Below are 14916 nucleotides of genomic sequence, written 5' to 3'. Positions count from 1 at the left end.
GGAAACAGCCAGGCAATTGAGCGCAGTTTACACTCTAGCAGTGCCTCAGGGGGGGCGTGGCGTTCCAAGCATTCCAGTGCGATCACAAATGACCTTGACATGAAAAGGTTTGAGGACCACTGGAACCACAGGAACATACGTTTTTCCAGAAAACAGTCTTAATGGGTTAATCCATGAAGTTTCATCCATCTCTCCATCCATGTTGCTACTGCATCGCAGTGCTTCATGTGTCCTACACATGTCCTCACACATCCTCCTGTGTATGTCCTCACACATCAGGAAACACCCTGAACGGCCAGGGCGGGGGATACAATCACCATGGCAACACCCACCATGAGGGCTACAACCCAGCTGGAGAGGGACGGTACCCAGCACATGTCCCTGACAACCAGGTGCCAGCCATACAGCCCCCCAGACGCCAACGAGACTACAACTGGAAACTGTCTGGGGCTACGGAGTGCAGCGCCTCCTGTGGCAGAGGTCAGAACTGCATAAATGCACTCGTTTTCCAAATCACTGCATTACTTCAATAACACTATTGTTACTCCCATACCAAGTTTAGCCCCTAACTACTCCTTCATACTTTTAGCAAGACACTCTGTTCCAACTCTACAACATTTGGCCTACTTAGGAACCTTTTGAAATTTGAATTTGAATTACACTTTTATAGATATTTCACTTTCCCATTCAATTCAATGGGGATATGACATTGTTTTCAGTTTTTTGGCACCTAACTAGTCCTTCATAGTCTTAGCTAGAAACTCTGTTCCAACTCTATATGAAGATGTCTATTTTCTGATTGGTTGTTACATGGCTCTGTATGAAGATGTGTACTTTCTGATTGGTTGTGTCAGGGTTCAGGTACCCCATCTTTGGCTGCGTGCACCGGGTGAACCATGAGGCGGTGTCGGATGCGTTGTGTGACAGTACCACGAGGCCCAGCCCACAGGAAGAGCCCTGTAACCTTCAGCCTTGTCCAGCCTTGTAAGAGCTTACCCACTCTCACTACCCTGTCTCCCTCATACTTGTCCAGCCTTGTAAGAGCTTACCCCCTCTCACTACCTTCTGTCTCCCTCATACTTGGTTCTCAAACTGTTGTTATGTCATTTGCCAAGGACCCCCAAAATGTATTTTATGCCAACACCCCCATCTCGAAAATATTTTGTGTCAGGGACCTCCAGAAGCAAAGATTTGTTTTTTGTATTCTTGTATTTGTTTTCCTAAGGTGAGGTTTAGGAATACATTTAGGATTAGGCATTGTTTTCTAAAGTTACGGTTGGGAATACATTTAGGTTTAGGCATAGTTTAACTGAAAATAGCCAATCCAGCAGAGATGCTATTTTTTTTGCCAAATGCTCGCCCCCAGAATAGGGATGCTAGGGTTCATGTGGTTCATGCAGTTATGGGTTATATCATTTTTAAAAATAATAAAATGTCTGTAAGCAAAGGTTAATATGTACTCTGCTGAATACATAGACTGCTTCTAGCTTTCTATGCCCTGGGCTTTTCTGATATGAAGGAGGAGGATTGGGATGTGTTCTAGAGGATAGGTGGGGTTTAATAACAACAATCATCTGTTTAATTATGCTGTTTTAGCATAGATAGGACAAAGACTGGAGTGTTCTTTTTTTATTGAAGCAGGCCATGTCTTGTGATTATGATTAAATTGATAGTGGATACTGGATATAAACCAAAGACTGACCAAGGCCTAACAGGCTCTAGTTCACTTGAATGCCCTTGGCACAGTTGGCACACAACAGTGTCCTTGCCATCAACAGGGGCCGAATAATATCAAACAGAGATTATAGAGTTATCCATTGTTAATGCACATCCAATCCGAGACGTTAATCAGGTACTGAGCAAAACTAGAAACAAACTAGAAAAGACAACAACAACAAACCACTCCAGTTTAGCAAGTATTGGCAATGTATTTCACCCACGGTAACGGGTACTGTCGTCCATAATCCATCTCGCCCTTGTTTTGTTCTGCCGATCTCACGCCGACCGCTCAGTGCGGCGGTTCTTGTATACTTTCTTGTATTTTGTTTTACGGAGAATAAGGTTAGAAATAAGTTTAGGGTTAGACATAGTTTTACTGTGGTTAAGTTTAAGAATAGGGTTAGGTTTCCTGGGCATAATTTTCTTCGGTTACTTTAGGAATACCAGGCTGAGGCTGTACGCCTGGAGTGAGTGGGTAAAAGGGCGACTTTGTTGGTATTGGCACCCACACAGTGCCTGTGTGACGTTTGGAGCTGAAACTCTTCATGGATGCAGAGCATCATCTTCAAATGTCACACAGGTGCATAGTTTACGCCTGTATATATAATATACAATATGGAACCAATGAAAAGTATTAAAAAGCGCTTCTGACTAAACCTCCAAACCACCTAACTCCAACTCAGGTTTATTTCCTCATTACTCATTGTAATCAATGATCTATCTCCACATTCACTGGTCAAAAACCTCCCAAACTCCACTTCAGCTGGATTTAAAGTGATGATAATATAATGACTCATGCAAGTATCTGACAATGTATAAAGTCATAATACCAACTTCGATTATGCAGTATTGTGTTGTTTTTGTTGATCATTTTATATTTTGGACATAATTGGTTTCTGCCCGACATTAAACCCCTTTCAAACGAATTACTAGGCGCATTAATCGCTGCTCATCTGAAAGGACCTTTAGGGATAGAACAACACGTTTGCTATTGCTGCAGTACATTCAGTACACACTAGTTTTATTCTGAATGTACAGTATGTGGTTGCTCATACAGTCTTAAATACACTAATGTTAGTGATCACCTCATTAAGTCACGTATGTGATTTCCCCTAGCCACCCAATCATCACATATCCATCTCTCTGACAACGAGGTCCTTGTGTTCTCTCCCATGAGCAGCTGGGACATAGGAGAGTGGTCGGAATGCAGTAAGACCTGCGGCCTTGGCATGCAGCACCGCCAGGTCCTGTGTCGACAAGTGTACGCCAACCGCTCCCTCAACGTCCACGTCAGCCGCTGTCGCCACCTGGAACGACCCGAAACCGCCAGTACCTGCCAGCTGAAGATCTGCAGCGAGTGGCAGATCAGGACAGAGTGGAGTTCTGTGAGTGCAAAATAATTCACACCTGTGTGAACTGAGCGGTGCAACTATACTTTTATTGTGATAATACTCTATACTGTACGTTACAGTTTTATTGTTAGTTACAATTTACAATTTAGGCATTTAGCAGACGCTCTTAATCCAGAGAGACTTACATTAAGCAAGAACAAAAAGCATGGGAATACATCACATATGTAAAATGCATTTATCGCGAAACATGCATAAGCTAAGAACGTGACTAGAACATATCTATATAATGACACTATACATATAAACTATAACTAGAACATATCTATATAATGACACTATACATATAAACTATAACTAGAACATATCTATATAATGACACTATACATATAAACTATACATATATGCTATACTATGCTGTACATATATACTATGAAGTGCTGTGACTACATACAATGCACTTATTGTGCTGTCTACATGACATGCTATAAGTCTGTTTCAAATGCTATATAAGTCTAAGAAGTGCTGTCTAAGGGGGGTAGGGTAAGTGCTATGGGCCATGATGGAGTCTGAAAAGGTGGGTTTTCAGACTACGGCGGAAGATCGGGAGTGATGCTGCAGTTCTGATTGCAACGGGAAGTGCATTCCACAGTTTTGGGGCCAGAAGGGAGAAGAGTTTGGGACGTGTGGAGCGTTGTCCCGGCGTTTTTAGTGAGGGTACTTCCAGCTTCCCTGCGTTGGCTGATCTGAGTGCGCGGGAGGGTTTGTAGGGTTCAATCATGCTGGCAAGATATGGGGGAGCCATACCTTTGGTTGCTTTAAATGCCAACATCAGAGTTTTGTATTCTGTGCGGGCAGCGACCGGGAGCCAGTGCAGGGAGCGGAGCAGGGGGAGACATGAGAGAATTTTGGCTGGTTGAAGACCAAGCGAGTTGCGGCATTTTGGATCAGTTGGAGAGGCTTCAGTGCACATGCCGGTAGGCCAGTAAGGAGAGAGTTACAATAGTCAAGTTTTGACAGGACTGTTGTCTGGATTAGGAGCTGGGAAGTTATATAGTTATATAGTTATATAGTTATAGTGCTCAGTGTGAATGGGCATGTAGGCTGCTCAACTGTGGGGTCACCCAGCGGTATTGCAGTTCCAACCCCAAACAGACAGTCAAGAAATGCTAAAAAAAAAAAAATCTGCTTCATACTATTTTCTTAGAGGTTGTATTCCTCCTGACAATAATGAATACAATACATAGCTTGTTTCTCCAAATAAAAGCCCAGGAAAATGAATTGTTCTCCCTCCCGTTTAACTGGGGCCCTTTTCCACCGGTGTTGAACCGGTTTGCTTATTTTTCCCTGCCTAATATTGAACCAGTTCAGAGTGTTTCCACTGGAAATTAATTGGTTCAGAACACTAAATGTTGGTTCGGAACTGGAACCAAAAAATGTCTGGCGGTTCTGTGAAAGCACCAAGGTTCCAAGGATCTAGAACAGAACCAGTTCTAGAACCAAAGTTCTTTAGGTGGAAAAGGGGCCTGTGTGCTGTGTGACTTAAAGTAATGATATTTTATTGCGTTTAATTTATTCAGACAGCATTCTAAACCTTTTCATGCCGTGACCCCCCAAAATAATCATATGGGGTGCCTGACCCTGAGGCATCACATTTAGTTTGACTCGGTTCCACAGATAAATATTGTGAAAATAGCCGATCTACAAGCCCACGAGTCACAACAGCTTGCAATGCGAGGTGGGTTGCAACCATGCAGTAAAAAGTGCAACTTTTATAAACACTGCACCTGTAATCCCTTTTTACGTTAATTTAGTAGTGCATTCATTGTAATCGTGTTGCCTGTGTCTTCCTATAGTGCTCAGTGCCATGTGGGCTGGGCCAAAGGTCCCGGGAGGTGCGCTGTGTGAGCAACGTGGGTGACTTTGTTCCCGACGAGGAGTGCAACATGAACCTTCGGCCCGGCGACATGGAGAACTGTGACATGGGTGCCTGTGCCAAGAGCTGGTTCTACACCAACTGGGGCGATAGGGTAAGCTCATTTCCGTCTGCCAGTGAGGCAGTCAGTCAATCAATCAATCAATCAATCAATCAATCAATCAATCAATCAATTGAAATATTTATTGTCACCATCGTTCAGGATTGAAATAAATGTTGCGTATTGAGTATCTATTTATGCTCCGCCTGGAGATTAGACAGTATTAGAGGCCGCTATTTCAGAAATAACGGCCTAAATCTAGTTTAAAGTGTTCTCCCCATACTGTATATGGGCATGTATGTTTGTGACACACACCCCCACACGGTCTGCAGTTCACCCAGAATGTGACACTTTTTTATATTATAAAACACAAACATTATAGGTTTGTGCACTTACTGGTTTACCCACTATGAAACAGTGTTGATTTTGACAGCAATGTTTGATTTATTATTTTGAATAAAATAATAGTTTTAGACACATTTTAGTCATCTGAAAAGTTATAGTTTTAGTCGACTAAATATCACAAGATTTCAGTCGACTAACTTTGCAGTTGATTTTGTAGTCGACAAACATTTTTTGTCATAGTTTTAATCGACAAAATTAACACTAAGTAAGGCATTTTTAGTTTTTCTTGTATTAGGGTTAGGGTTAGGTTTTTTTTCTTCTATTTTTAGGCACAACCTTTATTCATTTTTCTGTGCCCATCCATGAGATACTGATTAGGATCACTGCCTTCAGACCCCCATCTGTGCTTAGATGGCCTGGGGTCAAATCCCATCAGTGCCTCTGCTTTCTTACTTTCTGTCTAAATAAATACAAGATACAAAAAAATCCCTTTCTCACAGGAGATTACTTTTCTTTTTTTCACATACCCAGGACCTCCATTTTCTAATGCTATCTTTAGTTCTTTCTTAAATAATACATACAGTATGTGTTTATCGAGTGTCTCCTTTTTGGTTTAGCACAGAGGCCGAAAGAGGCATTTATAGAGTGACGTTTTCGATTGATTGAATACTTTTTAACAGTTTGCAATAAGTACAGTGCGATTTTACAATGATGCTAATAGGATATAACACAAAAAGCCCTAAAGGGCTTGTTTCCATATTGTGGTCCATTGTGCGTGCAGACATCTTTAAATTAATAATCTGTTCACCCTTCACTAATACGAGTAAGTCACTCACTTGTCACTCACACACCATTATATCACTTGGTAATAGTGTTTTGACCCACTGTGACCACTGTGACAAGTTACATGCACATTAGAGGTGGTCCGAAATGGATCTTTCAAGGCTGATACTAATTCTGATATTTTGAAGAACAGGAATGCTGATATCAATCTATGCTCTTTTGAAGATTCCCTTGTCATTTTAGATTTTTGCATTGGCTATACAGATATACAAGCTCACAGTGCGTTACTTTAGTTGGAAATATTGGTCAATCCAAAACCTCTCGAATGGATCAATTTATACCTTTTTTTTATCTCTCCATAAAAATGATCAGAGACTAATCTTGTCTAGCTCTTGTCATAGTGTTCGGCTGAGTGCGGAATGGGCGTACGGACGCGTGGCGTGCTCTGCCTAACCAACCAAATCAGCAGCCTGCCCCTGGAGGGGTGTGGCCATGAGCGCCCCGCCGACTCGCAGGTCTGCAACAACGGAGCATGCGAGAGCCACATCGAGTGGTTTACTGGTCCCTGGAGCCAGGTATGTACGGTACGGGGATAAGATGAGGTCATGCCCGTGTCAAAGAGAAGTTATCTACAGTAAAGCAGCACAAGGATTACACAGTTATTTTACAGTAACATTACAGATGTGGTGTCTCTCTGGTGGTTTACATGTTGTAATGTCTTACAATACATGTAGTGATCAACCAAGTATCAGTTTTCAGTGCCCAATGCTGATGCCGATATTTAGAGAATCGGGATGGCCGATTATTATTTTCTTTTTTTCTTTTTTTTCTCCAATCAAAACAGTAACACACATTTAGTCCCCTAGTAAGGCAATGGGTTCAATCCCCACATCCATCAATCCATGTCCAGTGGCAGTTAGTAATCGGATGTTCCATCAAAGTATCATTTATCTAGTTGCTTATGACAATCTTTAAATGAAGATTGTATTCATTAAAAAAATAATAATAATCTTTTACTTATTCAATCTGTTCCTGCATTGGATGTATGTATAGTATGCTCAGTTGGCAACATGTAAACATGTTGTGTTGTGTGTATATTATGTTCCAGTGCTCTGCAGAGTGTGGCTCAGGCAGCCAGCAGAGGGCGGTGGTGTGCCTGATGAAGTCAGACGAGGGCTTCGCTGTCATGCCTCCATACGAGTGCTCCTCCCTGGACCGGCCGCTCAGCCAGCAGAGCTGCCACCTCAAGGAGTGTGGGGCCAAGTGGTACCACACCGACTGGAGCGCGGTGAGGCACACCAGCCAGCCCACACTTCACTTCACAGTTCACACCGGACTCCATGGATTCACGTTCTCAGTCGCCACGACTGACTTCAGTCATTTGGATTCCATTAGAAGCCAGCGTGTCTTCTATGAAAGCATGCCTTTGCACCAAAAATAGCAGATTTACAAGCTCACAGCACGTTGTGCGACGTGCTGTGAGCTTGTACATCGGCTATGTTCAGTCTTTGACGTTCAATTCAATTCAATTCAATTCAATTCAATTCAATTCAATTCAATTCAATTCAATTCAATTCAATTCAATTCAATTCAATTCAATTCAATTCAATTCAATTCAATTCAATTTTATTAAAGCGTCAAATCACAGCAATGTACATGTGACCTGAGGAAGCAATTTTGCGACAGTGGTAACAAAAAACTCCCCCTTAACTGGAAGAAACGTCGAGCAAACCCAGGCTCTAGGATGATCAAACTAGCAATCAAATTCATGTTCATCATCATGGCACCATAAACATCGTCACTGTCGGTTGGAAACCTCATATGTCCAAAACTGTTACTTCTCAGGATTCAAAACATCAAAAGTAGCAGATCGACAAGCTCAAATTCATGTTGCATAAACATGAATTGTCTCAGAAATGTCATAAAAGCAAAGGTTTTTTTTAGCAAAAGGCTGATGCACACCTCAGAAGGCTAGTGACAGGTGCGTAGGGCAATATAGCATACATAAAAAAGGGTATCTTTGAAAAAACTAAGAAAAGGTCCCGCACACTGTCAGACACTTGCCAAAATGTTGCTCTTTATTGGATCGACGTTTCGGTCAATTAGACCTTCATCAGGACAGACAATTGTCTGACCTTTTCTTTGTTTTTTCAAATATACCCTTTTTTATAAAAGCAAATGTTAACTGTATGTATGTAGAATAGCAGCAACATTAGAATGATAATACCTGAACAGGTTTTTAGGTTGTCCAGCTGAGCTTGGAGATCACTGTCGAAGCGCTTGGCAAGCTTTGACTTGCATTTTAGAAATTCAGAGCATATTTTGTCTCTGGCTGTCATTGCAGTCAGTATGTCCGAATCATAGACTGTAGAAAATAGGTCCGAATTCATCCATGGCTCCGAGCGGGTTTTGACCCTGATGGTTCTCAAAGGAGCCATGTTGTTCAGTACTGATTTGGTTTTGAAGCCAAGAAGCCAAGCCATGCTTCTTCGACAAGTGTGCTCTTAAGCTCATCGGACCAATCCAGACTCTCCAATTAAAGACCTCACTAGAGTAGGTCCCTAGATATGACTGTTTTGTGACAGCCGGTCTTACGTTTTTGTTTTTTGCGGGTACAGAATATCATAAAATGATCGCTAAGCCCGCATACAATAACACCTTTCTTGGAGATTCTAGATTTGTCCAAGGTCAGAATGAGATCAATGACAGTTTGAGTAGAAACACACTAGTGGGTTGGGTAATTAGTTGGCTGACACTATGCAGATCACAAAACCTACTAAATTATTTGAAAACAGGCGCCTCTTTACGTTGAATTGAAATTACCAATCAGAATTTTCTCTGTACCCTCCTCCTCAGCTAAGTATCCCTCAAGGATATCATAGAAGCCTTGTTGGTCAGGAGGTCTATAGACTGTGCCAACTAGTACTGATTCAGCATTTTAGAAAATTAGTTCAACCCACACAGTTTCAATTTCAACATGCTGCAAGTCAGTACGGGTAATGAATTCAGTATCTTTGTGGATATACATGCAAACACCACCCCCATTCACGGTGATTCACGGTCAGCTCTACCGTTCCTTTGTTTGTTTGTCTTGGAGGAGGGGGGAAGCGGGAATGTCGATGATGGCGCTGTGTTTCATGGCCTACCTGACCGGCCCTTTTGTTTGTGCCTTGGTCCAAGTGATGGGAAAAAGTTAGTGGAGGGTGGGGTAGCATGGTCTCCTATGAAAACAATATTCGCAACCGGGACCTCAACTAGGTCTGTGTCTCCTGGGTGGGTGCGCAGTTTGGCTGGGGTGGAGGGAAGTCAGCGGTGTTGTTGTAAGCGGCCGTCGCTTGGCCGGTGGAATCCATTTGTTGTTGTTGTTGTGTTGTTGTCCGATGTGATCTCGACGTTCTCTGACAAGGAGGAAGCGACCTCCTGGCTGCAAAACAGTTTCATCGCCTGTTGTCTAGTAGTCACAGGACCAGGGTTAAGCTGTATGTCTCCTGACAGTAGCAGAATCATAAAACAAAACGTTCTTTTGTCGATTTTGGGTTTGTTTCGTCTAGCTGGATTGCAGGTTAACAACGCGTGGATTCCAACCGTGCTGTGGCCCAGGTGTTTAGATCCATTGTTGTTGTGGAGATAAAATTTGCTGTGATGTTGCTTAACACTGAATAACACTGGTGTTATTCTTGTAATCCATTTTTTCCCATTTCCACGCGATGATAGTACCAGGGTGAATTAAAGTAGTCCATAATCCACAGGAGTAGAAAGAGAAAATGAGCGAGAAAATACGCTTTTTTGTAAACAGTCTGAGACTGAGCGCGAGAGTGCGACAAGACACATCCTTTCATCTCGGCGGCTAGTGGAGACTCATTACATTACTTATTACATTTTCTTCAGCTTTATTACATGTGGATTTAACATGTATTGTATCTAGATTGCATCCAGATAATTATTTAACCTGCCATTATTATTTAACATGTCTGCAGTATACACATTGAAATCAGATCTGAGAAACGCACTCGTCACTTTACTCATGATATTTACATTTGTTTGTATCCTCTTGTCGGCTGAGTCATTTTATACTAGTGTAAATTACAGTGTGAGTTGCCTATGACTTTTGTAAGCTCATTTCCTTTCATGTGGTTGTACTGTACATGTGGATTACTCAATATGGCCAAATGCATCTCTGATTACCTTCAGTGTGTCTGGATGCACCTGGCTTTTATGCATTTGAGCACTAGTTTGATCACCCAGGAAGCACGTTAATGCCAGGTTTAATGGGGACCATAGGGGACACTTGGTATATGTATCTGTTCATAATATTGAACTAGCATGCACATGTCAGTGATGTAAATAGGTTTTCAATGTAATGAGTCCCGGGATGCAGGGATGGTCTTTTAGATGAGTCCCAGTACATTTTATGAGTCCCACTTCAACGACGTTAGGAGTCATATTTTGCCATTTTTACAAATTGCAGCATTTAACTCCCATTTCATTTTATATGGTTATAATGTGGTTATATTCATGTAGAAAACAGAAGAAGAAATCATTATTCTAACTAAAGCTAGCAAAATAAACTAGAATAAAAAACAGTACAGTAGTACAATAGCGCATCCCGTGGATGCAGAGGTTGTTGTTTTATTGCGTCCCTTAACTATAAACTGCGTTTTGGGATGCAAAATGCACCCTATTTTAATCTCTGCATGTGAAGATTGCTCTTGTTCTCATGTGTCCCTTTCTTCTCGATTCTCTCTATCCCTATTTCAACTGTACTTGCAATGTTGAAAAATAATTTCACCCACTCTTTTACACCTGTAATTTGTTTGACGTGTCAATAAAGTTGATTCAGATTTGCTTCCAAAGAATTAAATCGCTTTAGCAAGACAATTGTTTATGAAGTACTGTATAATAGTGAGTAGTTTGTAATGGGTATTGGGAAACTTCACAGTATAATTGAGTAAAAGTATATAAAACATTTTCCGTTCTGTCTTCTCTAACTGTCTACCATTAACCCCTCCAGTGCTCTAAGACGTGTGAGGGTGGGTTTCGTCTGCGGGAGGTGCGCTGTCTCTCTGATGACATGCGGTCCAGTGAGGCTTGTGAGGAACATCTCAAACCAGCAGGGAAGGAGGACTGCAACCCAGAACCCTGTATACCTCAAATAGGTCAGTCACTTCCCCGAATGATCAGCTTTTTATATACTGTAAAGCACTTTGAAACCTTGTATTAAAGGTAGGTTAAGTGATATTTTTTGGTTAAAACAACCCCTTTTTTCTGAAGCAGGTTGAAGCACTACAGTATATTCTGATAGCTATTCAGTAACAGAGGTCTCCCAGTCTCCAGTTATTTAATAAACATAAAAATGCATTTTATGTGTACTAAAGAGCTGGTGAGACAGTGAGTCTGTTACTGAACAAACACTCTATAACATTGAGTACGGTCTCAGAATCTATTTAACACTTATTTTAACAAAGGAACATATCTTACCCTACCTTTAAATAATTCATTAAAATCAAGTGTTACTTTGCGTTTAAGACTTTAATGATTCGGATGTATTTCATTTTGTTTCAGATGAGAATTGCAGAGACAAGTATTTCAACTGTAACGTGGTGGTCCAGGCTCGCCTCTGCGTGTATGACTACTACAAGACCACGTGCTGCGCATCCTGTACCCGAGTGGCCCATAGACAGTCCATCCACCGTGGACGCAGCTAGCGCTCTCTCCCATGGCCCCTAGGATCCCCGGTCGGGCCCGGTCTCTGTACCCACGGCAGGCACTCTGTTTCTGAGTCAAAGACGTTAACCCAGAAGGGAGTCAGTGGGGGGTGTTGTCGAACTGCCTGAACCTGCCCGGAATGGACACTTTTATTTTAGGAGTGACGAAAATAATCAGCTGACAGAAGGGACACGTCCTAGATTTGCTTGAAGATCGTCACAGGGAATAGCTTGGAATAACGGTGGATACACATTGACCTACAGTAGGACATTGGAGGAGGGGTCACTGTCTAATGCAAGCAGTTAACCCTAAACAGCCAGATTGTCCCTGGCCTTTATTCCAAAAGGTTGCTGTAGTGTCAAATACAAGCTGTCCTATCAAACCGTCCTCGAGCATGATTCGGCACACCTACTTCACTGTGGACAAGCTGAGAATTGGCTGAATAATGGTTGGACCAGAGAAAGCAGCATCAAGCAGAAGAACCTAGTACAAACCTTTTTGGGATCAAACCCGGTACGTCCAGTCAAATGGGAACCGTTTCACGAATCATGACAAGCGGTTTGCAGTTCTCAGTCAGCTAAGCTAAATGACAGTGATGAAAATGTACTTCTGGGCTGCCATGATAACAGGACATGTACAGGGAGAAGTTGGAGAGCTGTTCATTGTTGTGTATATTGTACAGTATATAGATCCTACACCTTCTAATAAGCTTTTCTTCACTACAATCTGCATATCGTTGCTGTCGGGCAGAATCTCCATATTTTAACTGTTTGTGTTTTTTCGTAAATTATTACCCTACTTGATCATACTACGTGTGTCAAAAGTAGCAGATCTGCAAGCTGAAAACGTAGCGCAAAGCGACACGTTTTGAGCTTGTGAATCAGCTACTTTTGATGTGTATTTTCTTTTTTTATCCTGAGAAGTAACTGTTTTGGACATACAGTATGAGGTTTCCACCCGAGAGAGACGATATTTATGGTATGACTGCTCACATGTGCTATGAAGCACTATGAAGTGCTAAAATCATGAATCAGTAAGTACTATTGAACTCTGCCAAACGGTAGCTGACCAAAGAATCCTCCCTGTTGTCGGGAGAACAGAAGACTTGTCCTCAACGTACACAGAGCTTCCATTTTGGACCGGTGCTGCTTAAAGCCTAGTTCTCTATGAACTATTGCGTTGTAAGTGTGCAAGAAGCTAGCTTAATTAGGGGTCTTTCTCTCTTGATATAATTTCTTGTCACACATTGTGTCCAAAACCACATACTAAACATACATAATACACAGTTATACACATGATGACACACATAGATTGTTTCCGGGTAGCTCAGTCGGTAGAGCACTTGCCTTTGAACCAGAAGGTCAAGGGTTTGATCCAAGACACCACCAGCGTATATAGTAGAGCCTAATCTTAGGTGTGTCAAGTCGTGCCGTAAGTACTGGGAGCTGATGGTAGGTGTGGCACTTCACATCAGCTCTGTCTATCGCACTGTAATAGGGCTATATCCCCTCCGACATACTTGCTGTCACCTCAGTCAATGTGAAAACAGCAACAGAGTACAGTCACTTGGTCTAAAAGGATAGCACCAAGTCCTGTTCCATTCGGGCCCTATGTATTCAATTCATAATCATGACATGAAAAAATAACAACAAAATTCAATGTAATCACAATAACACACTATATGTAGAGACTGTAGAGAGTGGAAGAAAATGCGAGTAAAGGGGGGGATCACCTGTCTAAGGGAGGCCTAATGAAAGGTGGATTTTCAGGCCTGTTTTAAAGGAAGCCAGTGATCTGCATTCACCCAGGTGGTCACTCAGGCGGCCGCAACAGTTCATAATAAACTAAACTACAGTAGAGTTTCCTCCAGAAAGTGTCCTCTCGCTGAATCCAGAGCTGGTGGTGTTTCTTCATCTCCTGATTGTCACTTTTCTTTATGGTGCTTTAGCTTTTCCTCCTCCTACACGCAAGCACACACACACGCTAGGGCTTTAAGCAACTAGTTGACTAGTAAATCCACTAGTCGACCTTGTTGGTACTAGTTGACTAGTTGATAAGATTTTTTTAAATTATTATTATTATGTTTTGCAGGCCTCAAGATCAGCTAGATTATAGTTATAACTAGAAAAAGTGCCCTTCTGGGCACAGGTCTCCACCAGGAGGATAGGAGTGTGTGTGATGTTTGGCAAAATGTTTAGGAGTGATATAAACATGTTTGTTTGTTTTTTGCAACAATTTTCTTCATTTTGTTGAGGAAATGCAGAGCCAGATCACTCATAGCATTTCTGAGGATAGAATTCTGGATGAGCAGGACATGTGCAGCATTTTGTACAAAACGGGCCACTCCTGAAGACTTTGGAAGGCAATCTTAGCCAATCAGTGTAGAATCTGAGAAATCAAACAGACTCGTCTTGATCACATGACAGAGATCATGTGTACCGATTTGCATGAGATTTGGATGAAATCTGTGCGACTAATATAAACAATGTGTTTTGCAGAAATCGGCCTCATGGTGGCGCTATAACCGGCAGATGTGTAGGGATGCAGGGAAAATGCAGTTATAGGTAAAAACAGGAATTGCCCTGTTATAGCGCCACCATGAGGCTGGTTTGGAAAATAAATTGTGTCATGTCGTCCTCAGCCTAGTGGAAATGTGCGTGTATAATTTCACGGAAATTGCACACTGTGTTTGTGATTTGTGGCATTTTGTTCGAAACAGACCAATCATGTGAGCTTTGGAAGCGAATCTTAGCCAATCAGGAAGGAAGATGGGAAATGGTGCAGATCCGTGTTGATCACATGACTATGGAGATAGTGTATACCGAATTGTGTGATGTATGGATAAAATGTGTACGAGTAATCTACAGAAATGTGTTTTGCCTAAATCGGCCTCATGGTGGCGCTATAACAGGCCGTTGAGGAATATTTGGGGCAGAGGTTCGTCGTTGGCATCCAGAGAGTGTGTGTGCAAAGTTTGGCATGGATCGGGCCAACGGTGCCGGAGATTAGCTGGTAACAGACGGACGGAAGGAAGGACG

The 14916-nt window shown here is 42.0% G+C and overlaps 1 protein-coding gene across 1 annotated transcript in view; it reads left to right on the top strand.

Moving 5' to 3' along the window:
* thsd4 (thrombospondin type 1 domain containing 4) overlaps nt 1-13371 on the top strand; it is a 71889-nt gene extending 58518 nt beyond the window's left edge. Inside the window, exons 10-17 of the mRNA XM_079496341.1 lie at nt 280-480; nt 855-984; nt 2900-3104; nt 4925-5098; nt 6574-6747; nt 7281-7460; nt 11184-11328; nt 11735-13371. Coding sequence (XP_079352467.1) covers nt 280-480; nt 855-984; nt 2900-3104; nt 4925-5098; nt 6574-6747; nt 7281-7460; nt 11184-11328; nt 11735-11877 — 1352 coding nt within the window. The 3' untranslated portion in view covers nt 11878-13371. The remainder of the gene's footprint in view (nt 1-279; nt 481-854; nt 985-2899; nt 3105-4924; nt 5099-6573; nt 6748-7280; nt 7461-11183; nt 11329-11734) is intronic.
* The last annotated feature ends 1545 nt before the right edge of the window (nt 13372-14916 follow it).

The sequence above is a fragment of the Electrona antarctica genome (assembly GCF_951216825.1).
Source record: "Electrona antarctica genome assembly, chromosome: 3".
Classification (NCBI taxonomy): domain Eukaryota; kingdom Metazoa; phylum Chordata; class Actinopteri; order Myctophiformes; family Myctophidae; genus Electrona; species Electrona antarctica.
This window is presented reverse-complemented; position numbering and strand designations above follow the sequence as displayed.